This window comes from Syngnathus typhle, linkage group LG14 (genome assembly GCF_033458585.1).
Source record: "Syngnathus typhle isolate RoL2023-S1 ecotype Sweden linkage group LG14, RoL_Styp_1.0, whole genome shotgun sequence".
NCBI classification, from domain to species: domain Eukaryota; kingdom Metazoa; phylum Chordata; class Actinopteri; order Syngnathiformes; family Syngnathidae; genus Syngnathus; species Syngnathus typhle.
Window position 1 is genome coordinate 4,170,905 of NC_083751.1, and position 17,201 is coordinate 4,188,105.

Genomic DNA, 17,201 nt, shown 5'->3' on the forward strand with positions numbered 1-17,201 from the left:
TGAGTGTTTGTGTGTGTGAGTGTTTGTGTGTGTGAGTGTTTGTGTGTGTGAGTGTTTGTGTGTGTGAGTGTTTGTGTGTGTGAGTGTTTGTGTGTGTGAGTGTTTGTGTGTGTGAGTGTTTGTGTGTGTGAGTGTTTGTGTGTGTGAGTGTTTGTGTGTGTGAGTGTTTGTGTGTGTGACTGTGTGTATGTGACTGTGTGTGTGTATGTGTGTGTGTGTGTGTATATATGTGTGTGTGAGTGTATGTGTGTGTGTGTGTGTGTGTGTCTGTGTGTGTGCGTGTGCGTGCGTGCGTGCGCGCGTGCGCGCGTGTGCGCGTGCGTGCGTGCGTGTCTGAATGTATGCTTGAATGAATAGTTGAGAATGTTTTTGTATTTATGAATGCATGTATGTATGAATGCATGGTGCCTAATGTGCCGAAATAGCTCAGTTGGGATAGCGTTAGACTGAAGATCTAAAGGTCCCTGGATCGATCCCGGGTTTCGGCATCTGGTCTAACCTTTTTTTGTCAGCTCAGTGGCCCAGTGGTAGAGTGTCCGCCCTGAGACTGGAAGGTTGTGGGTTCAAACCCCGGCCGGGTCATACCAAAGACTATAAAAATGGGACCCATTTTGCTGCGCTGGGATGGGTTAAATCAGTGCTTCTCAATTATTTTCTGTTACGCCCCCCCCCTAGCAAGAAGAAAACTATTCGCGCCCCCCCCCTCCCCACCGTGACTATCCTAACTTGTCTTGTAAGTCGTAAAATGTTGCACTGTCACAAACGTGACAGAGGTAACAATGAGAGCGCCACTGCCCCCTGCTGGAGTAAATGCGCAATTACACTTTATTGTAGTACTGCCAAAAAAAAAGCATTTTTCCCCAGGGTCACACGCGCCCCCCCCACCACTATTTGAGAAGCACTGGGTTAAATGCAGAGGATAAATTTCACCACACCCAGATGTGTGTGTGACGATCATAGGGACTTTAATCTTTTAATGTATGAATGCGTGAATGCATTAGTGTATGCATGAATGAATGTGTATGTGTGTGTGTGTATCTGTTTGTGTGTTTGTGTGTCTGTGCATGTGTACAGTGTGTTTCTGTGTTTGGAAGGAAAAAAAAAAGCAAAGACATGAACATTGTTTATTTTGCACATATTTTTACATTAGCATCAGTTCATTTATACAGCACATGAGAGGAAAGACAACACGGTGGGACAAAGCCTGCTCGGCCTTTTAAAGAAAAGCAAACTGTACAGCAGCTTGTGAATTGTAACAAGAAAAAACAAACGAATGCATGGTAATCAAACATACATGTACTGTACATACATACAGCTGCGTGTGTGTAATAAGGAAAGAATTAGTGCTGTGGCTGACAGGCAGAAAGGCAAAAGCATCAACATGGTCCACACTTCCCACTAAAATAAAAACTATTAAAAAAAAAAAAGATCATCAGTGCAACAGGCCTGCGTTCCCAATTGATTGGTACCGTTGTCGCATGAAAATTTAATAGATCATTGCACAAAAGCCTTATGCCCACACCTGAATCTTTACAATTTACAGTCTGTAAATCAGTCAGTTTGTTGCATTTCCTCTCTTTGGTGTGCTTGGTAGCATCAATAGCGGTCTTGCCTTCTCTATTTTTCACATTGTGGCCCAATTCCAGTCATTATTGTGAGAAGAAATGACATCTTTTGTGCAAAATTTTCCTAGATGCTCAGGAAAAGAAATTAACACAATGAAATGTACTTTAAAAGGGCAAGTGGCTTTGTTGATGCTGCCTATCACCTTTGCTTAAAAAAAGAAGTCACATTTAGATTTGACACATCTGTTACAGGCAACCTTGAATACTATAGACAGGCATTCAAAATGAAGGACAGTGGACAGAATAGCCTTGAAAGAAGTACAAAATCAGCAATCATATGAATGCAGAACTTGTTGCGTAATATCGGAAGGGAAATGTGAGGGGCGCATTAGTGTGTGTGTGTGTGTGTGGGGGGGGGGGGGAGCACACTAGTGGGGCCCTCTGTTGGCTGACAGGAGAACAGAGTGGCGCACATTAGACGTCGTCAGAAGGAAATCAGAGATAATAAGCAAAGAGGCTGTTTAATTGGCTATGTCTTTTCTGATAGGAGAGTCTCCCACTCAACCCCCCTCCCCGGGTGACGTGGGAGCTTCCCAAGCCTTGTGACACCTCTCGCCGGGCAGAGCGTGCGGCGGCGTGGCGTGGGCCTCATTACAGCTTCCCTTGTGTGCGCGTGTGTGCGCGTGCCTAATGAAACGACGGTGCGCTCTATCAGTGCTCCTCTGGGGGTGGGAGGTGTGAGGGGCTACCCTTGCTCTGCTGAGCTCTTAATCAGGAAACAGCCCTCATTAGGCAGCCGCCTCCTTTGCATTTACATTCTCTCTCGCTCACGCTCTCTCGGCTTTCGGGTAGAATTTCAGGATGAACCTAGTATGCACGAACCGCTTCAGCTGAATTTACGTGTTGAATATGTGTCTAGTTGAGTATCATCACAAGTTTGATTGGGTCAAATTGGTCTACGTGAGTATTAAGATGTGAGTTGTGGCCTACAGCAGCTCTTTGTGCGTGTTTTCAATTAGTATTTGCGTGTTTAACTGTTTGTTGCATTTCATGAATGGCAAAAAACAAGCGGTTATGTAGCAGACGCTCATTTATACTTCAAATTTTGCCTCAGGACAAAAAGCAAAATGGCAGCCTGTAAAATGAAAATGTGATCAGCTGGGCAAAGCTGACTAAGATTCAAATTTTTTGGACACTGAACCAGTTTACTGTTAGTCGCTCAAGCAAAGTGGATTTTAGGTTCATCCATAGATAGTGCCTCATCTCCCTTTTCATTTCTGTCTGACTTCTCTTGTCTGCTCCACTGCCCAGTCTTGCTGTAAAGGTGGAAGGGGGAGGCTTCCGCGGTATTATGGGATGAGCGAGCGGTTGTCAAGGGAAACCAGAATCTCAGTAGACTACTTCGTACACCGTGGCCTTCTTGTCCCCCGAGCCGGTCACGATGTACTTGTCGTCCGGGGACACGTCGCAGCTCAATACCGACGATGACTCCTTGGACTGGATGAGGGCGAGGGACAGCCACAAAGAGAGAGAGAGAGAGATGTGACTCATCAAATACTCAAGATGCATTTGCAATTCAATCACATGATAAACACACACTGTCTCATCACACACGGCTCTCTCGAGGCTCATTAGGCGCGAACGTCAATAGGGGTCGTGCCATGGAACATGGTGGCTAGCGGCTCCAAAGGAACCACTCATGACCTTCAGGCACAGTACGACGTCTCCATCTTGGCTAAGAATTCAGCTCCAAATCAATAATGTGCTTGTTGTGACACAGACGGGAACAAAAACAACACCTCGAGTGGAAAGTTTGAAGGACATCCAAGTCGTACAACAAAGACGTCGGTCCAACAGGAACTTTCAGACAGACGCTTAATGAAGGTGAAAGGTTTGCGTGTGGCCGCAATTTGCAGCTTTTAAACTAAAAAAGGACTGAAATGAGAAAAGTCACCTGAAAGATGCTGGCTCCGTACGGGGTTCTCCACGCATTCAGCAAGTTGTCTTTGCCTGTGCTTACAAACCATTTGCCTGAAAGCAAATCAAAAAGAGAAAGGAAGGAGAGAATTTGGATGCTGCTCTCAGGGATCAAGTTTCTTCAGGTTTTGAACTAAAAGCTCAAAGTGCTTACCGCAGTAGGCGAACTTGAGGGAGAGCACGCAGCTCTCGTGAAGGTGCAACTGGTACTTGTCGGGCTTGGACACGTGCAGGACTTCCACGTTACTGCTCTCCATCCCCACCGCCAGCCACTCGCCCGTCGGACAGTAACCCAGCGAGAAGATCTGCAGGCGGTTCAAACGCAGCACACGACCTAGATGTTGACTTTTCCATCCATCATTTCTTATCGCGTTCTGGTCTTATCTTTGCACAATCTCCCATATTTCTCTCCTCCCTGCATTGTTCTCTTGCTCGTGTCATGTTGGCCTTCTTTCATCGCGCTTATCTGTGCCTCACCCTCATCCCTCATTTCCTGACATTTTCTCCTGTTTTTGCCCTTTAGCTTTTATATCTCCACACTTTGCTTTTTTTTTTTTTTGCTGCTATTATTTGGCATCCGGTAACTGTGTGTTGAAGTTCTGCATGTGTGCGCGTCTTTTTGGCTCAAGGGACACATTTGGTCATCAAAGTAGAACTTGATGAATCAGCATTTTGCACTCTCTCGTCCAAGTGTCAATAATTATCTGCTCATGTTCACCGGCCGTGTCAAGATGTGCATCCTGTATATCTATGTCTGCCCAAGGCAATTTCTCTTCTTTATGCACGAATAAAACAACTCTTGAAGTCACACCAGGTGCTGCGTAATTGCTTCACGTATCCGTGTTTGCGTGTGCTCGGCTACCTGTGAGGTGAAGTCGTGCTGCTGCAGCTGGCGTCCCTCCCTCAGGTCCCAGCAGCGCACCGTGTTGTCCAGTCCTCCCGTCCACAGCTTGGTGCCGTCGTTGGAGATGTCGATGCAGCTCGCTCCGTCCGTGTGGCCCTGGAACTGTCTGTGGCAGCAGACAACTTCATCAGCAAGATAAAGAGATTAACGAGAATATTCTCAAACTATTGTTCACGCTACCTGACGAGCGTCTGGTTGTGCAGGTCCCAGACGACGATGTTGCCGTCGCTGCAGCAGGAGAAGCACACCTTGTTGTCGGGCGAGATGGCCAGCGCGTAGCAGGCCGGCGCCGATGACGTCAGCTCGGCTTTGATGCGAGGGGTGGGCGTGGCCAAGTCCCAGATGGACAGCGTGCTGGCCTCGCCGCCCACGATCAACGTGCGCCCGTCGGGTAGGATCTTACAGGAGCGGATGTAGTTATCGCGGTTCTGATTGAACGAGAGAATGAGGGAAATGCGCCACGTGATCACACTTTTGCATTTCTTAATATGTTGTGTTTTGTGAAGAGGACAGACCAGGCAGTCGAGCTGCGCCATGGGACTCTTGCTGCCCGGCTGGCTGATGTCCCAGACCTTGACGCAGCCTTTGCCCCCTGTGTAGACGTGGCGCGTGGAGGTGCTGATGGTGACAGCGCACACCACCTCGCCGTGGCTCAGGCTGTGGATCTGCCGCGCGTGGCGAGGGATGCCCGGGCCCAGCAGTGCGTCGGGAGGAAAGGGCACCGGCTGCATCTGGCCGTCTGCGCTCACGTGGAACGAATAAGCCCTGTGCCAGTATTTTTAATAACAAAAAATTTAAAAAATTGGGTATGTTTTTATCTTTTAATTCAACCCTTGATGACTGTGTGGGTGTGAAAAAGAAAAGAAAACTCACGGCTTGCCGCCAGATGAGCCAGGCAGAGAGGACGACAGGCCCGGGGCCCTCAGGTGAGATCGAGAGTCATAAGCCACCTACAAACAAACAAACAAACAAGACTTGAGACATTGTTATCACATTAGCATTCGGTCAGTAATGGCAAACTTCTTTCACAACAGAGTCACTGCCTGATAAACTACACCAGCAAACCATTGAGCCTTCCATATCAAACAGCAGGTTCTAAATCAAACACGGACGTGGACAGACGACGCAGCTCACCATGGGGCTTCGAGCGTAGGCGCTGGCGGCTGCGCTGATTTGGGGCGAGAGCGTCAGAGCCCCGCCAAATCCTCCGGGACTGGCCAGCTCCCCGTTGAGCCCTGCGTGGGACACCACGCCAAAGTGAGCTGGGTACGAACCGGCCGGCACAGACATGGGGCTGCGGAGTGCTGGGAAAGTGAGGAGGAGGAGAAGGAGAAGAGGAAAGGAAACGAGGGTGGGAGGAAGGACAAGACATAACATACAAGCACGGTCACAGCAGGGCTGATAAGAACACAAGCACACAATTTTGATCCGAACAACCGAACCAAGTTCAATTTTCCACTACAATCATATTTTCACATTTCGATGAGGTCTCACCGAGGGGGTCCGCAGCAGACGCCACTTTGCTAACCAGGCGAAGGCAGGAAGTGCTGGGACCGGGCGCTCCCGGGGTGAGGGCCTCGCGGTGCGATGGCGACGGGGTGCTGGACTTGGACAAGGGCGACTGGGACTTGTCCGTCTGTGGATTATTAATAAAAATTTCAGAATATCACTTATGGGCGGAAACTGGTACTTTACATGAAATTAGATGGAATGGACAGTAAACCAAGTTTTTTATTTTACCTGTGTGGGATCCTTGGCCTTGCCCGGAGCGGGACTGCACGGGTTGGGGGTGGAGGGTGGCTCTGCGGGGCCCGAGGAACCCGGGAGCTCTTTCCTTAAGGCAGGGGCCCGGTCCAAACCGTTCCCACGGGGAGAATGAGGTGGAGTGCCAACTGGGGAATTAGGCTCCTGATTATAAAAAAAACAAAAAAAACAACAAAGATCATTTCATTTCACATGAATACTCTCAGTCAAGCATGGCTTCATTCCAAGCACATGTTGGCACCGTGGTGACCACAAGGTGATTTCAGGCGACTCGGCATATTTGATGATTCGGCAGTGCACAACAGCACATATTGTCCTGCTGCGGAGAAAAGATGATGATGATGTCGGCTATTCCGGGATGCTTTCATCACTTTGGCCGAAAACGCCACTGCCTCCCCACGCTCGACAGTCTTTACCCTGTGCTTGACTTAGCACTTCTCACCGGGTCAGCAACTACAAAGAGCATGGAGCAGAGAAGCCCCTCCCCTCCCTGTCTCTGTTATTACACACAATTGTCTACTTTTGTGCCAACAAGGGAGCACTTGTGCTTTATTGAGTCACGTGAAAATACAAAGATTTTAGATTAAAAAAAAAAAAAAAACACCGTAGTGCTCACTGGGAGATGCATTTTAAGGATTAGTTGAATGCAGCAGACTGTAATGAGCAGGGGAGGAGGAATATTGAAAGAAATATTGAGCTGGTCAAAAGAGAATCAAATGAACTCATTTTCTGGACCAACAACTATCTGGACGCGTCGCTTGTAATTTTATGGAACAATAAATGTGATTTGTGTCATATGAGTTGATTACGGAATTAATCAGCCGTGTCAGAAATGTATTAAAAAAACAATAAGGATAAATAACTAATTCGACGACGCTCAAGAATCCCATTACACCCTAACGAGGCTTCTTTGTCAAGCTATTACAAAATGTGTTTACGGCGTTACGTGACATTAAACGTAAACATTCACATTTCTGAAGGTCAAAAGAAGCACGAGGCGGCTTGGATGATTGACACACACACGGGTGATTGATGAGAGAGGTTTGATCCAATTAGGGCAGCCATGTTGATTTTCAGCGCTCACGCCATCATCACGCCATCATCACGCCACACGTGTATTTCACGTATGTGGCTTGTGACACGGTGTCACAAGGTTTATGTGACTTGGGGCCTTGTTACAGATAAAATGCACAAGACACGTGAACGGATCCGCAGAGGACAAAGGGCCGAGTCTCTAGGGATGGATTAAGTGCTCACATTTCCAATTACAACAGAAAATAAGCGCTAACTCGCTAAATTTATAGCTTTTGTCCAGCATGAATGCAGGACTTCTTGGGCACTTTTTTTTTTGTCTGGGAACCAGTTAACAGTCTTCATTCCATTTCTGATTATGAGGTGGCTCATGTTTTCTAGTATGATTATTTGCTATAAAATACATTTTTGTTAATATTACAGGATTCTGGAATGGATTCATTGGATTATTTCGAATTTGGTTTTAGTCAGATTTTTTGGAACGGATTAATTTCAAAAATAACTTTAAAAAATGCATTATGGCCAATTAAGTGCTGTAAATTAACGACATACTTTATACATGTTTTTTTTTTTAGTATAATTTCATGAAATTGCTCTTAATGGTGTGACAAGGTTGGTAAAAACTGAGACAGGTAAACCAACCTCATTGGACACGTCCACCACCAGATTGTCCTCACTTTTATCACCATCGCTGTCCTGCAAGCAAGAAAAGACAATATTTGCTCGAACTTTTCCACAGGGACACCCAAGAGATACCTTGACTCACACCCAAGGAGCCTGCACGCGGTGCACCGATCGATATGTCAATATCTCTTGGCCACTGTCAGTCTAGCATGCACACTCGGACACGGTGACACTCGGCACCAAATATCTGCTGCCACACAAGCGCTCCATTGATTGTGCGCACACACACAAGTTGCTATTTCTCCATCAGCCCACTTTTTTTTTGTGGAGGGGGGGGGGGGGGGTCTACTTTCCCACTAGACATCTTTCACTCTCACTATCGCTCTCTACTTTCCAAGGCGAGAATGATGGCACTTAGTTGCCATGGCAACCGAGCTTTGATAGCACCGGGGCCTGATACTCTTTATTGACATCGGTGATGAGTGACATCAGCAACCTAATTAATGCGCAGATGATTGGCGCAGACGGGTCCTCAAATTGAAAATCAAAAGGAGGTAAGGCGAATTAAAAAAAAAAAAATCACAATATTAGAAATCACTAAGAAAAATAAAAAGATGGAGAAGTGATGAAAGGAGAAAGGAGAGAAATGAAGCGAGCACGTACATATGAGTGCGGCGCGATGGGCTCTTTGTCCTCGCAGCGTCTCCTCTTGGCCTCCGCCCCTCCCTGCGAGGAGGCGTAACCGCCCGATGGCCCCTGACGCTCCTCCGGGGGCTGACTGTCTGTTGACGACGCCGATTTACTCTGTAAAAGGGACATCACAACGGGAAATTCAAGTCGTCCAGTTTTTCCCAGCAACTCCATAACAACAATAATTCCAGTCCACATAGAAAGTAAAGATCAGTGATGAAGATGCAGTTTTTTTTTTTGTTTTTTTTTAATCAAATAGATGTAAATGTAAATTGGGCTGCTTGGAAAAAATAAATAAATAAAGAGTTGTGTGGCTTTCACGTGTCAGATCTCATGTGAGGTACGGCTCTCATTATGCGGCGGCGCAAGCATATTTACAATCTGGCCCTCTCAGAAGAGCCGATCAAAGCGTCGGGTTGTTTGGGCAGCCAGAGTTCATTTCATGAGGGGGGGCTCTATTTCTAGTCCCGGGGAGGTGCATCATCATCATCACAGCAAAGGAAGGAGCCCACCAGGAGGACAGGAAGGAGGAGAGGCGGAATAATACAATGGAGCTCAACTCCCCTCCATGTCCAACGCAAATGTTAATTGAGCTCACCATTCGCTGCCGCTTTAAAGTCCACACTTTATATTTAGCAATTCACTAATGCACAGACAGCGGGGACCTGAGAGCTTTTCTGTTCCGACATAAAAAGCGAGAAAAGGCCCGGCAAATGCAATACTTGCCTTCTTGAAATTGATTCATTCTTTTTTTTGCCCACTTTGGGGGATTTTACAAACGCGAAAAAAAATCACACCGGTGCAAGTTTGGTGGGATTTGAACAAATCAAGTGGCCAAATCACACAGCAAAAATTAATTTGATTTTTAATTAATCGATGATTAAATGATTTAAGGTAGACCATTGCTCTGTTCCTGAGACTAAATCTTACAGCTGCGGCAACACACACTTTGGCGTGCGCATCACACGCATGCACACAAGTACTTACCCTGCTGGGTGCTCCCTCTGGGATTGGGCCAGGGGAAACATGAAAAGAAGAGGGGAAAAAAGGAAGATAAGAGGGATGAGCAGAAAAAAGGTTGACGTCAGTGCTGATGTTGGCAACAGCAGTCAGCCAAGGTTACGACAGCTCCTTTTGTTCAAAATGATATTGTGATGTCCATCCGGCCATTGGAGAATAGTGATTGGACACAAACAGCTCTTTTTCTCCTCCTCAAAAAAAAATCTTTCCAGCCCTGGTTTTATTCATGAGGCTCTTGGCATGGAGCCGGAAACAGATAAGCAATGGCGGGGAGGTGAAGGAAAGTTCATGCGTACAAGCTTCTGCCGCACAGTGCCCAGCAATCTAGAATAGTTCAAACGAGGTTCGCTTGGGGATGATAGCGCTCTTGTCAATTTGGTTCACTGTCAAACAAAACATGAAACAATGACAAAGCAAAATACATGCAAGTACCTCGGAGATGTTCCGGGTCAAGGTGGTTGCGCTCGTCCTTGGCGGCGAGGTGGGCGGACACCCCCAAGGCCCCTGTCAGTGCCAGGAGCCCAGAGCCCCCCACACCTAGAGACAATCCGGACGGGTGCGGCGTCAGGGGGATACCTGGGGCGTGGTGGGACAGATGCTGGAGCTGCTGCTGCTGTGGCCACAGGGGAAATACAAGAGGGAGAGGGGAAGGAGGGGAGCAGGAGATTATTATGGAAGCAAGAAAAGTGCGAGAGAGGAAACCACACCAGAGCAAGTTGATAGGATGGTGGAAGAGATTACGGGATTAAGAGGGCGGCATGGTGGATAAAAAATTAAGACGGGAAAGGAGGAAATTGAATCATCAGCAAGCATTAAGGAAGGCAAAGGATGTGGAGATGACGATCAAGCCAGATTTGAGATCATAAAAAAAGAAAGGGAAAGGTAAGCAGGGGGATAACGGGATGTGATGGCGGGGGAGACAATGGCAAGAAAAGAACGATAGCATATAAAAATAACAAAATATGACATAATGACTGTGGTGAACGTGGAGGCGACTCACCCCGATGATGGCGTTGAGTTCAGCCATGGTGACCTGCTTGGCCCGCTCCACTGCTTGCACCACCTGTTGCTGGTGCTACACGTACAAGTACACACAAACATGACTTGCTCAAAGTTGCACGAGACTCAAATCCGGCATGTTTATCCAGAGCCCCGATGTAATCGGTCACACACACACACGCACGCACGCACGCACGCACACACGGTCAATATTGATCAAAGTGACAGAGGCGTGACCTCCCTCTGTCTTCATTAGTGCGCGCTCACACTTGGACCAAAAGAAACATGATTTGGATTCTGTGCACGCACATGCAAACGCCTTACATTGTTTGCAGCGTCACACACGCGGCCTCGGGCAGATTGCTAAATGCCAGCGCTTCCTGACCTGAAAAAGGCTAATTTGTTACAAAAGCGCTTTCTGCTGGCGAGGTCCTGTTGCCCCCTAGTGGTTGAAATTGGCACTTAAGAAACTCAAAGTTCTTCTCTACATAAAATAAAAGAGATTCCAAGAGGTGGTGCTCAGGCTCAAAATATATATACAGTGGGATTTAGTCAAGTAGAGATTTATATGTATGGATGGGAAACTATAACTAATTTTGAACATGTGTACACAATTTTCATTTTCCTAACATCTTTGAAGATGTTCAGACAGTTTTGTTCAAAAGACAATTTTATGTTTTCCATGAATACTGTTGAAAAAATTTGGGAGTCACTTAGAACTGTTTTAAGAATTTTTTTTTTCTTAACCACTTTGTAATAAAGTCTAGGCAGGATTTCAGACTACTTTAATTTTGGAAAAACAAAAACAGTGCTGCACTGTTTAAAGGTTCCACAGTTTGATGTCAATACTGTTCATCTGTACTGATTGTTAGACTAAAAAAAAACTGCTCCAATACTAGGACATCAATACTTTAAGGAAAACATTACTTTTGTTAAATGAAAAACGGATGAACTTGGCTCAGGCGGCAACAGAGTCCTCCAAACAGGTTCCTCAAGCCCAACTACCAGCACATCCCTACTTTTTTTTAAAACCATAATACAATGTCTTGTCTGTTTTTCTTATCTTAAAAAAAAAAAAAAAAAAAAAACATTTCCGAGCAACCCCAAACTGTTGAAACTGGTGGTGGCCATTGTATAACAATCTCAATGTGGCCATAACAAGGGCACAGAGTTCCCCCCGCATAAATCATCATAGCGAACCGTTTTTGTTTAAGGAAGTAAAACCAGAAAAAAAGTGGAATCTGTCTCTGATTACGCTGCGGCTTTGAGCCCGTTGCCAGCCACCTGTAGTTTTGGACGCCACCAGCCTCCAGAGATGGCTTGGTGGGTGGACCGCGTTTTGAACTTGCGGTCTGAATACGATCCCATCATTTTCAGGGCCAAAAATACAACAAGAGTTGAATCTCAGCGGGAGAAGTGTTTTCCTTTCTCTGTGAAGGGCAGGAAAGGAGACATTTTCCTTGTCGTTTTTTTGCAACATTGGATTGCCAAGAGCATAGAAAGTTTATGTCGCACCGGGGAACGAGAGCGAGGGTACGCCGCAGAAGTCACTCGAGCGTTGTAAAAGGTTCCAGACCTGCTCTAATTGCACAGAAGCATCCGAAAGAAGCCACAGCTGAAGTGGAAAGGGCTTTTCACGCTACAAAGAGTGCAAATGCGGAAGCAGAGCAGGTGATTCGTCGCTACCGGCAAGTGCGAGCCTTAGACCCAAATCCTCACAAAGCCCCTCACAATGTTCCGCAAAGTAAACTGTATGCACTTGAAGAAGGCCAAGAAAAATGTGCTGAACAAGTTGGAGAATGTACAAGTGCATAACAAGCGAGGACTAAAGATTGGTCCGCTATATACTTGACCTTTCTCCAAACCTCTCTACTTGGTTAGAGAAAGAGAAATATTGAATTCGCTACAGACCTAATTTGAAGGTCAATTGGCTGCGAAAAAAAACAAACAAAAAAAAAAACAAGGACAAAAAGTTGGGTCTGTAAAAAAATGGCCTAAGATTAAAGCAATGAACAGAAAGTTGTTGTATTTCCACTATAAATGTTTCGGTTGTGTGGATTAATACAGTACAATAATGTCAAGTGTAGTTTTTCTATTTTAAAAGAAAAAAAATCAAAAACAACTGAAACGCATTGAATGCATTTCCATTCATTTCAATGAGCAATGATGATTTGAGTTGGCTACACAAAGAATTACTTACTTACAATAAAGTCAAGTGAAATGAAAAATCGCTTTCTACTACCTTGTGATGTCGATTTGAATCTGATTAATCAAAGAAATCAAATAAATGTCAACAATGAAATTGATTTGCATATAGCGCAGTCCAAACGAATCCAGGTAAAATGTGCCTGGTTGTCTATCGAGAATCACACTCACCTCTTGCGAGAGGAAAGGGATGATCTGAGCGCAGATGGCACTGAGACGCTTCACAATCTCCGCCTGTGATGGGAGGAAATGGCGAGAGTGAGCGAGCGAGAGAGGCTACTCGATCACATCACATATGGCAAAGTGCACAATGAACACAGAGCATATGATCCACATTTACAGCACATTAAGCCTTCGCCGCATCAAAGAAACATGCTTCTAATGAGGTTGTGTCGGTGCAAGAGTGGAACAGGGACAGCTTGAGTGTGCCTTTCAGCAGCCTCACTCTAGCCATCATATTTCTTAGTCTTGGCCCCCTTATTCACTGACTGGACACTTCAGTAGGTACACCTGCGCAAGGCTGAACTTTTTGACCATGAAAAATAAATGTCAGGAAAAGCCTACTGGAAAATCTGAAATGCATTTGGGGTTAATCAGAGGCAGTCTAAATGCTATCTAATATGAATTTGAATGAGATTGGCTCATTCTGCCCACAGCCAAATAAGAGGATGTGTACACTTATGCAACCACATTTTATTTTCCTTTCAGAAATTTTGTTTTTGTTTTGAATTAAACAAAATTGTAGGTCACGATAATAACGGGAAAACTTTTTAAATGATTTATTTTGGCCTCAAATTTTTTTTTAAATCCCCCCCAAACCGGCGGCGTTGTTTCATTATGCAGGTGTTCCAAATGAAGTGAATGCCGCTCGCTCGTCAGTTCATTTGGTGACAATATATTTGAGAAAGCATATAAATATGCATTCTGTTGTCCTAAAACCATTTTGCGATTGTGTTGCTGCACATCCACAAAGCTAGTTAGCATCCAGCTGCGTACACGCATACAAAGCCTCTACTGTGTGTCTAATTCGATCTGTCTGAGTGCCCTTAGCCTCATTTTGCTCCCTACCTCACTCAGCCATTCTCTCTTTTCCTACAACAGCTCTCGGAGTCGTGATTACGCCACTTGCCTTCCTCTTCCTCACCTCCCCCTATGCTTTGACTCATCCCTCTATTTTGCTCCCCCCCCCCCTCCCATCCTTTTGGCCGCTCTGCTTTTTAATTTTTCCATTATCGGCCTCTCCCCTCATTACTTTCTGGCTTTAATTTTCTAGATCCATCTTCTTGCCACCACTGGGGATGACGAAAGGATGAGCAGAGGACATGAAAAGGCGGCGATAAAGAACGACGAGCCGAGGTTGGGAACACAACACACACTCATCTGTGTGATGAGGCGGCCTGTCAGTCACAGCCGGTGTATTTGTGGCCGCCGCCGCACACAGTTGCAAGGACACAGACTAATTACATCATACATTTATTAGTGTGTCTGTGTGTGTAGAGAGATTTATGCATGAGTAAATCCAGTATTTAGCAACCTGACTGGGTTTTACTATAGTGATAAGTGATAACGCAAATATTTTTTTTCCCCTATTTGACACATTTTAGTGTAACATTGAATCAGTTCCTCTGTGTTCATAGTAAAAATTAAATAACCCCCCCCCCCCCCCAACGAACAATTGTAACTTTTCATCTCACAATATACATCAATAATCACGCACAAAGAAAACATTCTAAAATGAACCCCGCAAGCCTTTGCTTTGTGTAGGCATAAAAAGCAGGATTAAAGAGGATTTAACATTCAATAATCATCAGCAACAACTAGGTTGAGCACGAAATGGGCCGACTTCTTGAAGATCTTATGAAAGCATTGTAGCGGCGTCACATGATCAAACTATAAAAGAAATGGATCATGTCGGGATGGATTTGTGGAGAAGTGTACGGGGATGTGGAAATTAAACTGGCAGTTTTTCCTCTTTGTGCTTTTGAGGCAACTCTTTTTTGACTACATGACGAGAACTAAAGCAAGGCACGAGGGACTCGCTTGGTTGCGAGTGCGTCGAGGCCGCATAGTTTTGCTCTTGATAATCATCTGAACAGAGGCTAACAAAGGCCGTGTGTGTCTGAATCAACAAACATCTGCAAACGAGCAAGCGTCTCCTACTTGGCCAACGCTCTCGCAATCTGGAAACAATTCAATCAGCCACTTGCCAAACTGACTGAAGACAAGAATGGGGCTGGAGCTACGTCATGTTCGCAATTGGGAAGACTTTAGCTTTGGCAAGACGAGACGGGCTTTTTTTATTTTTATACAATGAGAGGTATGAGTGTGACTTCAATACATAAATAATCTTCAGTAAACATGAAAACTGTTTGCAGGAGGACAATTGGTTTGGCGCGCACACACGTCTAACCCTAACCCTTCTAAACAAACCATCTAACGTAGGAGAAATAGCAGCAGCAACAGATACAACAGTTTTTTTTGGAGGGTTGGGTATAAATATTGGAGGATCAGCACGATAGAGCGAAAGCAGCCAAAAAGCCAGCGGGGCTTTTGCACCATCACAAAAGTGGCCTCGGCCGCAACCGAGTGTGCACCGAGCCAGGTGTCACAAACATGAGCGGAGATGCCTGTCCGTGGGCCTGCCAAGGCACAGCCACCAGGGAGTGCTGGCACAGGCTGGATGGATGGATGGTGGGATGAGCGGATGGACAGATACAAAGAAGAGAGAGAGAGAGAGAGAGAGACATGGGGGGGTGTCGATAAACACCTGAGGGCAGATAAGCTGCCAAGTGCGCAGACAGGGAGAGAAAAAAGCTTGAAGTCGATTTGAGATTCTCCCCCAAAAAAGTGAGAAAACAATGACGGCAACTTTTCATTGAGCAACACTTTCCTTTGTGTTATTGTCTTACAAAGGGGAGAAAATAATCTTGTAAGGAAATGATGGATGCAAGGAGAAAGCAAGAATTAGTTCCAGGAGGACACGCTGTTCTTGAGTTGGTGCTACATACTAGCGTGTCACAGCCTGAAAAACAAAACACACACACACAACACACAATGACTGACAGCACGCTCACACTTGTTATCTGGTTAGATCATCGCACCCAGAAAGTGTTCATACCATCAGTGTCTCGTTAATGTTGAGTACAACCTGGAATGTGTGTAACACACGCACACACGTGTTACACAAGTGCAACGTTCAATCACAAAAGGCGCATTCATTGGTTTAAGCTGCGGTTGGAGCTGGAGAAGAGCAGCGAGAATGTGAAGCAACCTGTCAACATTAGGAATGGAAACTATTCACGCCAGCAGCAATGCAAATTAAAAACAGTGCTTTGTGCCTGCTCATTCGAATACAACAAAGTGATATTTTACTTGTTAACCACTTTTTGGGGTGTTCCGCCGTCATTCCGATGGTCTTGTTTGTCAATTTCCTTAAGCATACTCGATTTTTCCACACGGGTCGCGGAGCTATTATGCTGGGTTTGAAAGGTCACCCCGCGGCTTCAGATTGCGGTGATTTTGTCAAACAAGGAGAGTGAGGAAGTCTGTTTTCACACCAGCACCTGGCCCGGTGGACCAGAATCACACCCAGAGTGGAAAAGCTCTCCAGAGCTTACTTTGGTAGTTCTAACATTTCCCCCACTTCCTCTCCGCCCGCGTCGTAAAAAAAACATTTTACACGTGCCTGTCAGCTTTACAATGGCTGTCAAAATGGATTCTAGGAAAAAGTTAGACGGGGGGGGAGAAAAGTAAGACAGGTGGGAAGGAAATGTACACTTGTGGGTATATTTGAAAAAGTAAACAACAGCTGCAGAGAATAACATAGCTTGAACGTTTCGTGTCGGCGACTCGGCGCCCAGCGGGCTTCGGGCCCGCCATCAAGGACAACCCGTCGACTCGCCCGACGTGGTCGGAAAAGAAAGGAGAGTGTTTCAACCCACTCGCTGACTGAAAAATCGCTAACATCTCTTCTATTTCTGCCACAAGGCGCTCTCCTCCTTGTGATCGACTGCTGCAGCGAACACCGTTGACCCTGCGGGAGCTGAGGCTTGCTCAAAATGGCCACCTTTTACTTGCCTGGGAAAGGGGGGGGGGGGGGGGGCTATCAAATAAATGCCGGGAAATGTCAAATCAATCTGAGGAATTCACAAAAAGGGTTAGCGTGGAGGTCTTCGGAAGAGATCTTTGCATCCGTGCTTTTACGACGTTCAGCGAAGTTGTGTTTATTGTATTTGATGGCGAACGTTGTGAGGATTTTGAAAGCCATATTTGTATTTTTAGAGTGGTATTTTTGATAGGCATTCGACGTGTAAAACATTTTTTTTTTTTTTTTTTTAAATAAAACACGGCCTTTTCGAATGATGTAAATATCCCCTAAACAGTTGTGAGAATAGTCTCTATACAAACACGCAGTGACTCTT

General features: G+C 45.7%; 1 protein-coding gene and 1 non-coding gene across 7 annotated transcripts in view; one reads left to right on the top strand and one right to left on the bottom strand.

Annotated features, from left to right (window-relative positions):
- Positions 1–415: 415 nt before the first annotated feature.
- Positions 416–488, top strand: trnaf-gaa (transfer RNA phenylalanine (anticodon GAA)). The gene has a single exon. It is a non-coding gene; the product is annotated as a tRNA-Phe (tRNA).
- Positions 489–1,110: 622 nt separating this feature from the next.
- Positions 1,111–17,201, bottom strand: part of tle2b (TLE family member 2, transcriptional corepressor b) — a 32,907-nt gene continuing 16,816 nt past the window's right edge. For 5 of the 6 annotated variants that reach the window (XM_061296590.1, XM_061296587.1, XM_061296588.1 and 2 more), the window contains 16 exons: positions 12,952–13,014; positions 10,577–10,651; positions 10,009–10,189; positions 9,544–9,560; positions 8,530–8,670; positions 7,885–7,938; positions 6,187–6,354; positions 5,941–6,082; positions 5,581–5,750; positions 5,320–5,396; positions 4,962–5,211; positions 4,627–4,874; positions 4,405–4,552; positions 3,697–3,847; positions 3,520–3,596; positions 1,111–3,062 (listed from right to left, as the gene is read on the bottom strand). In XM_061296590.1, the coding sequence (XP_061152574.1) occupies positions 2,955–3,062; positions 3,520–3,596; positions 3,697–3,847; positions 4,405–4,552; positions 4,627–4,874; positions 4,962–5,211; positions 5,320–5,396; positions 5,581–5,750; positions 5,941–6,082; positions 6,187–6,354; positions 7,885–7,938; positions 8,530–8,670; positions 9,544–9,560; positions 10,009–10,189; positions 10,577–10,651; positions 12,952–13,014 (2,070 nt within the window). In that variant the 3' untranslated portion in view covers positions 1,111–2,954. The remainder of the gene's footprint in view (positions 3,063–3,519; positions 3,597–3,696; positions 3,848–4,404; positions 4,553–4,626; positions 4,875–4,961; positions 5,212–5,319; positions 5,397–5,580; positions 5,751–5,940; positions 6,083–6,186; positions 6,355–7,884; positions 7,939–8,529; positions 8,671–9,543; positions 9,561–10,008; positions 10,190–10,576; positions 10,652–12,951; positions 13,015–17,201) is intronic. The other variant, XM_061296591.1, reaches the window with a different exon arrangement.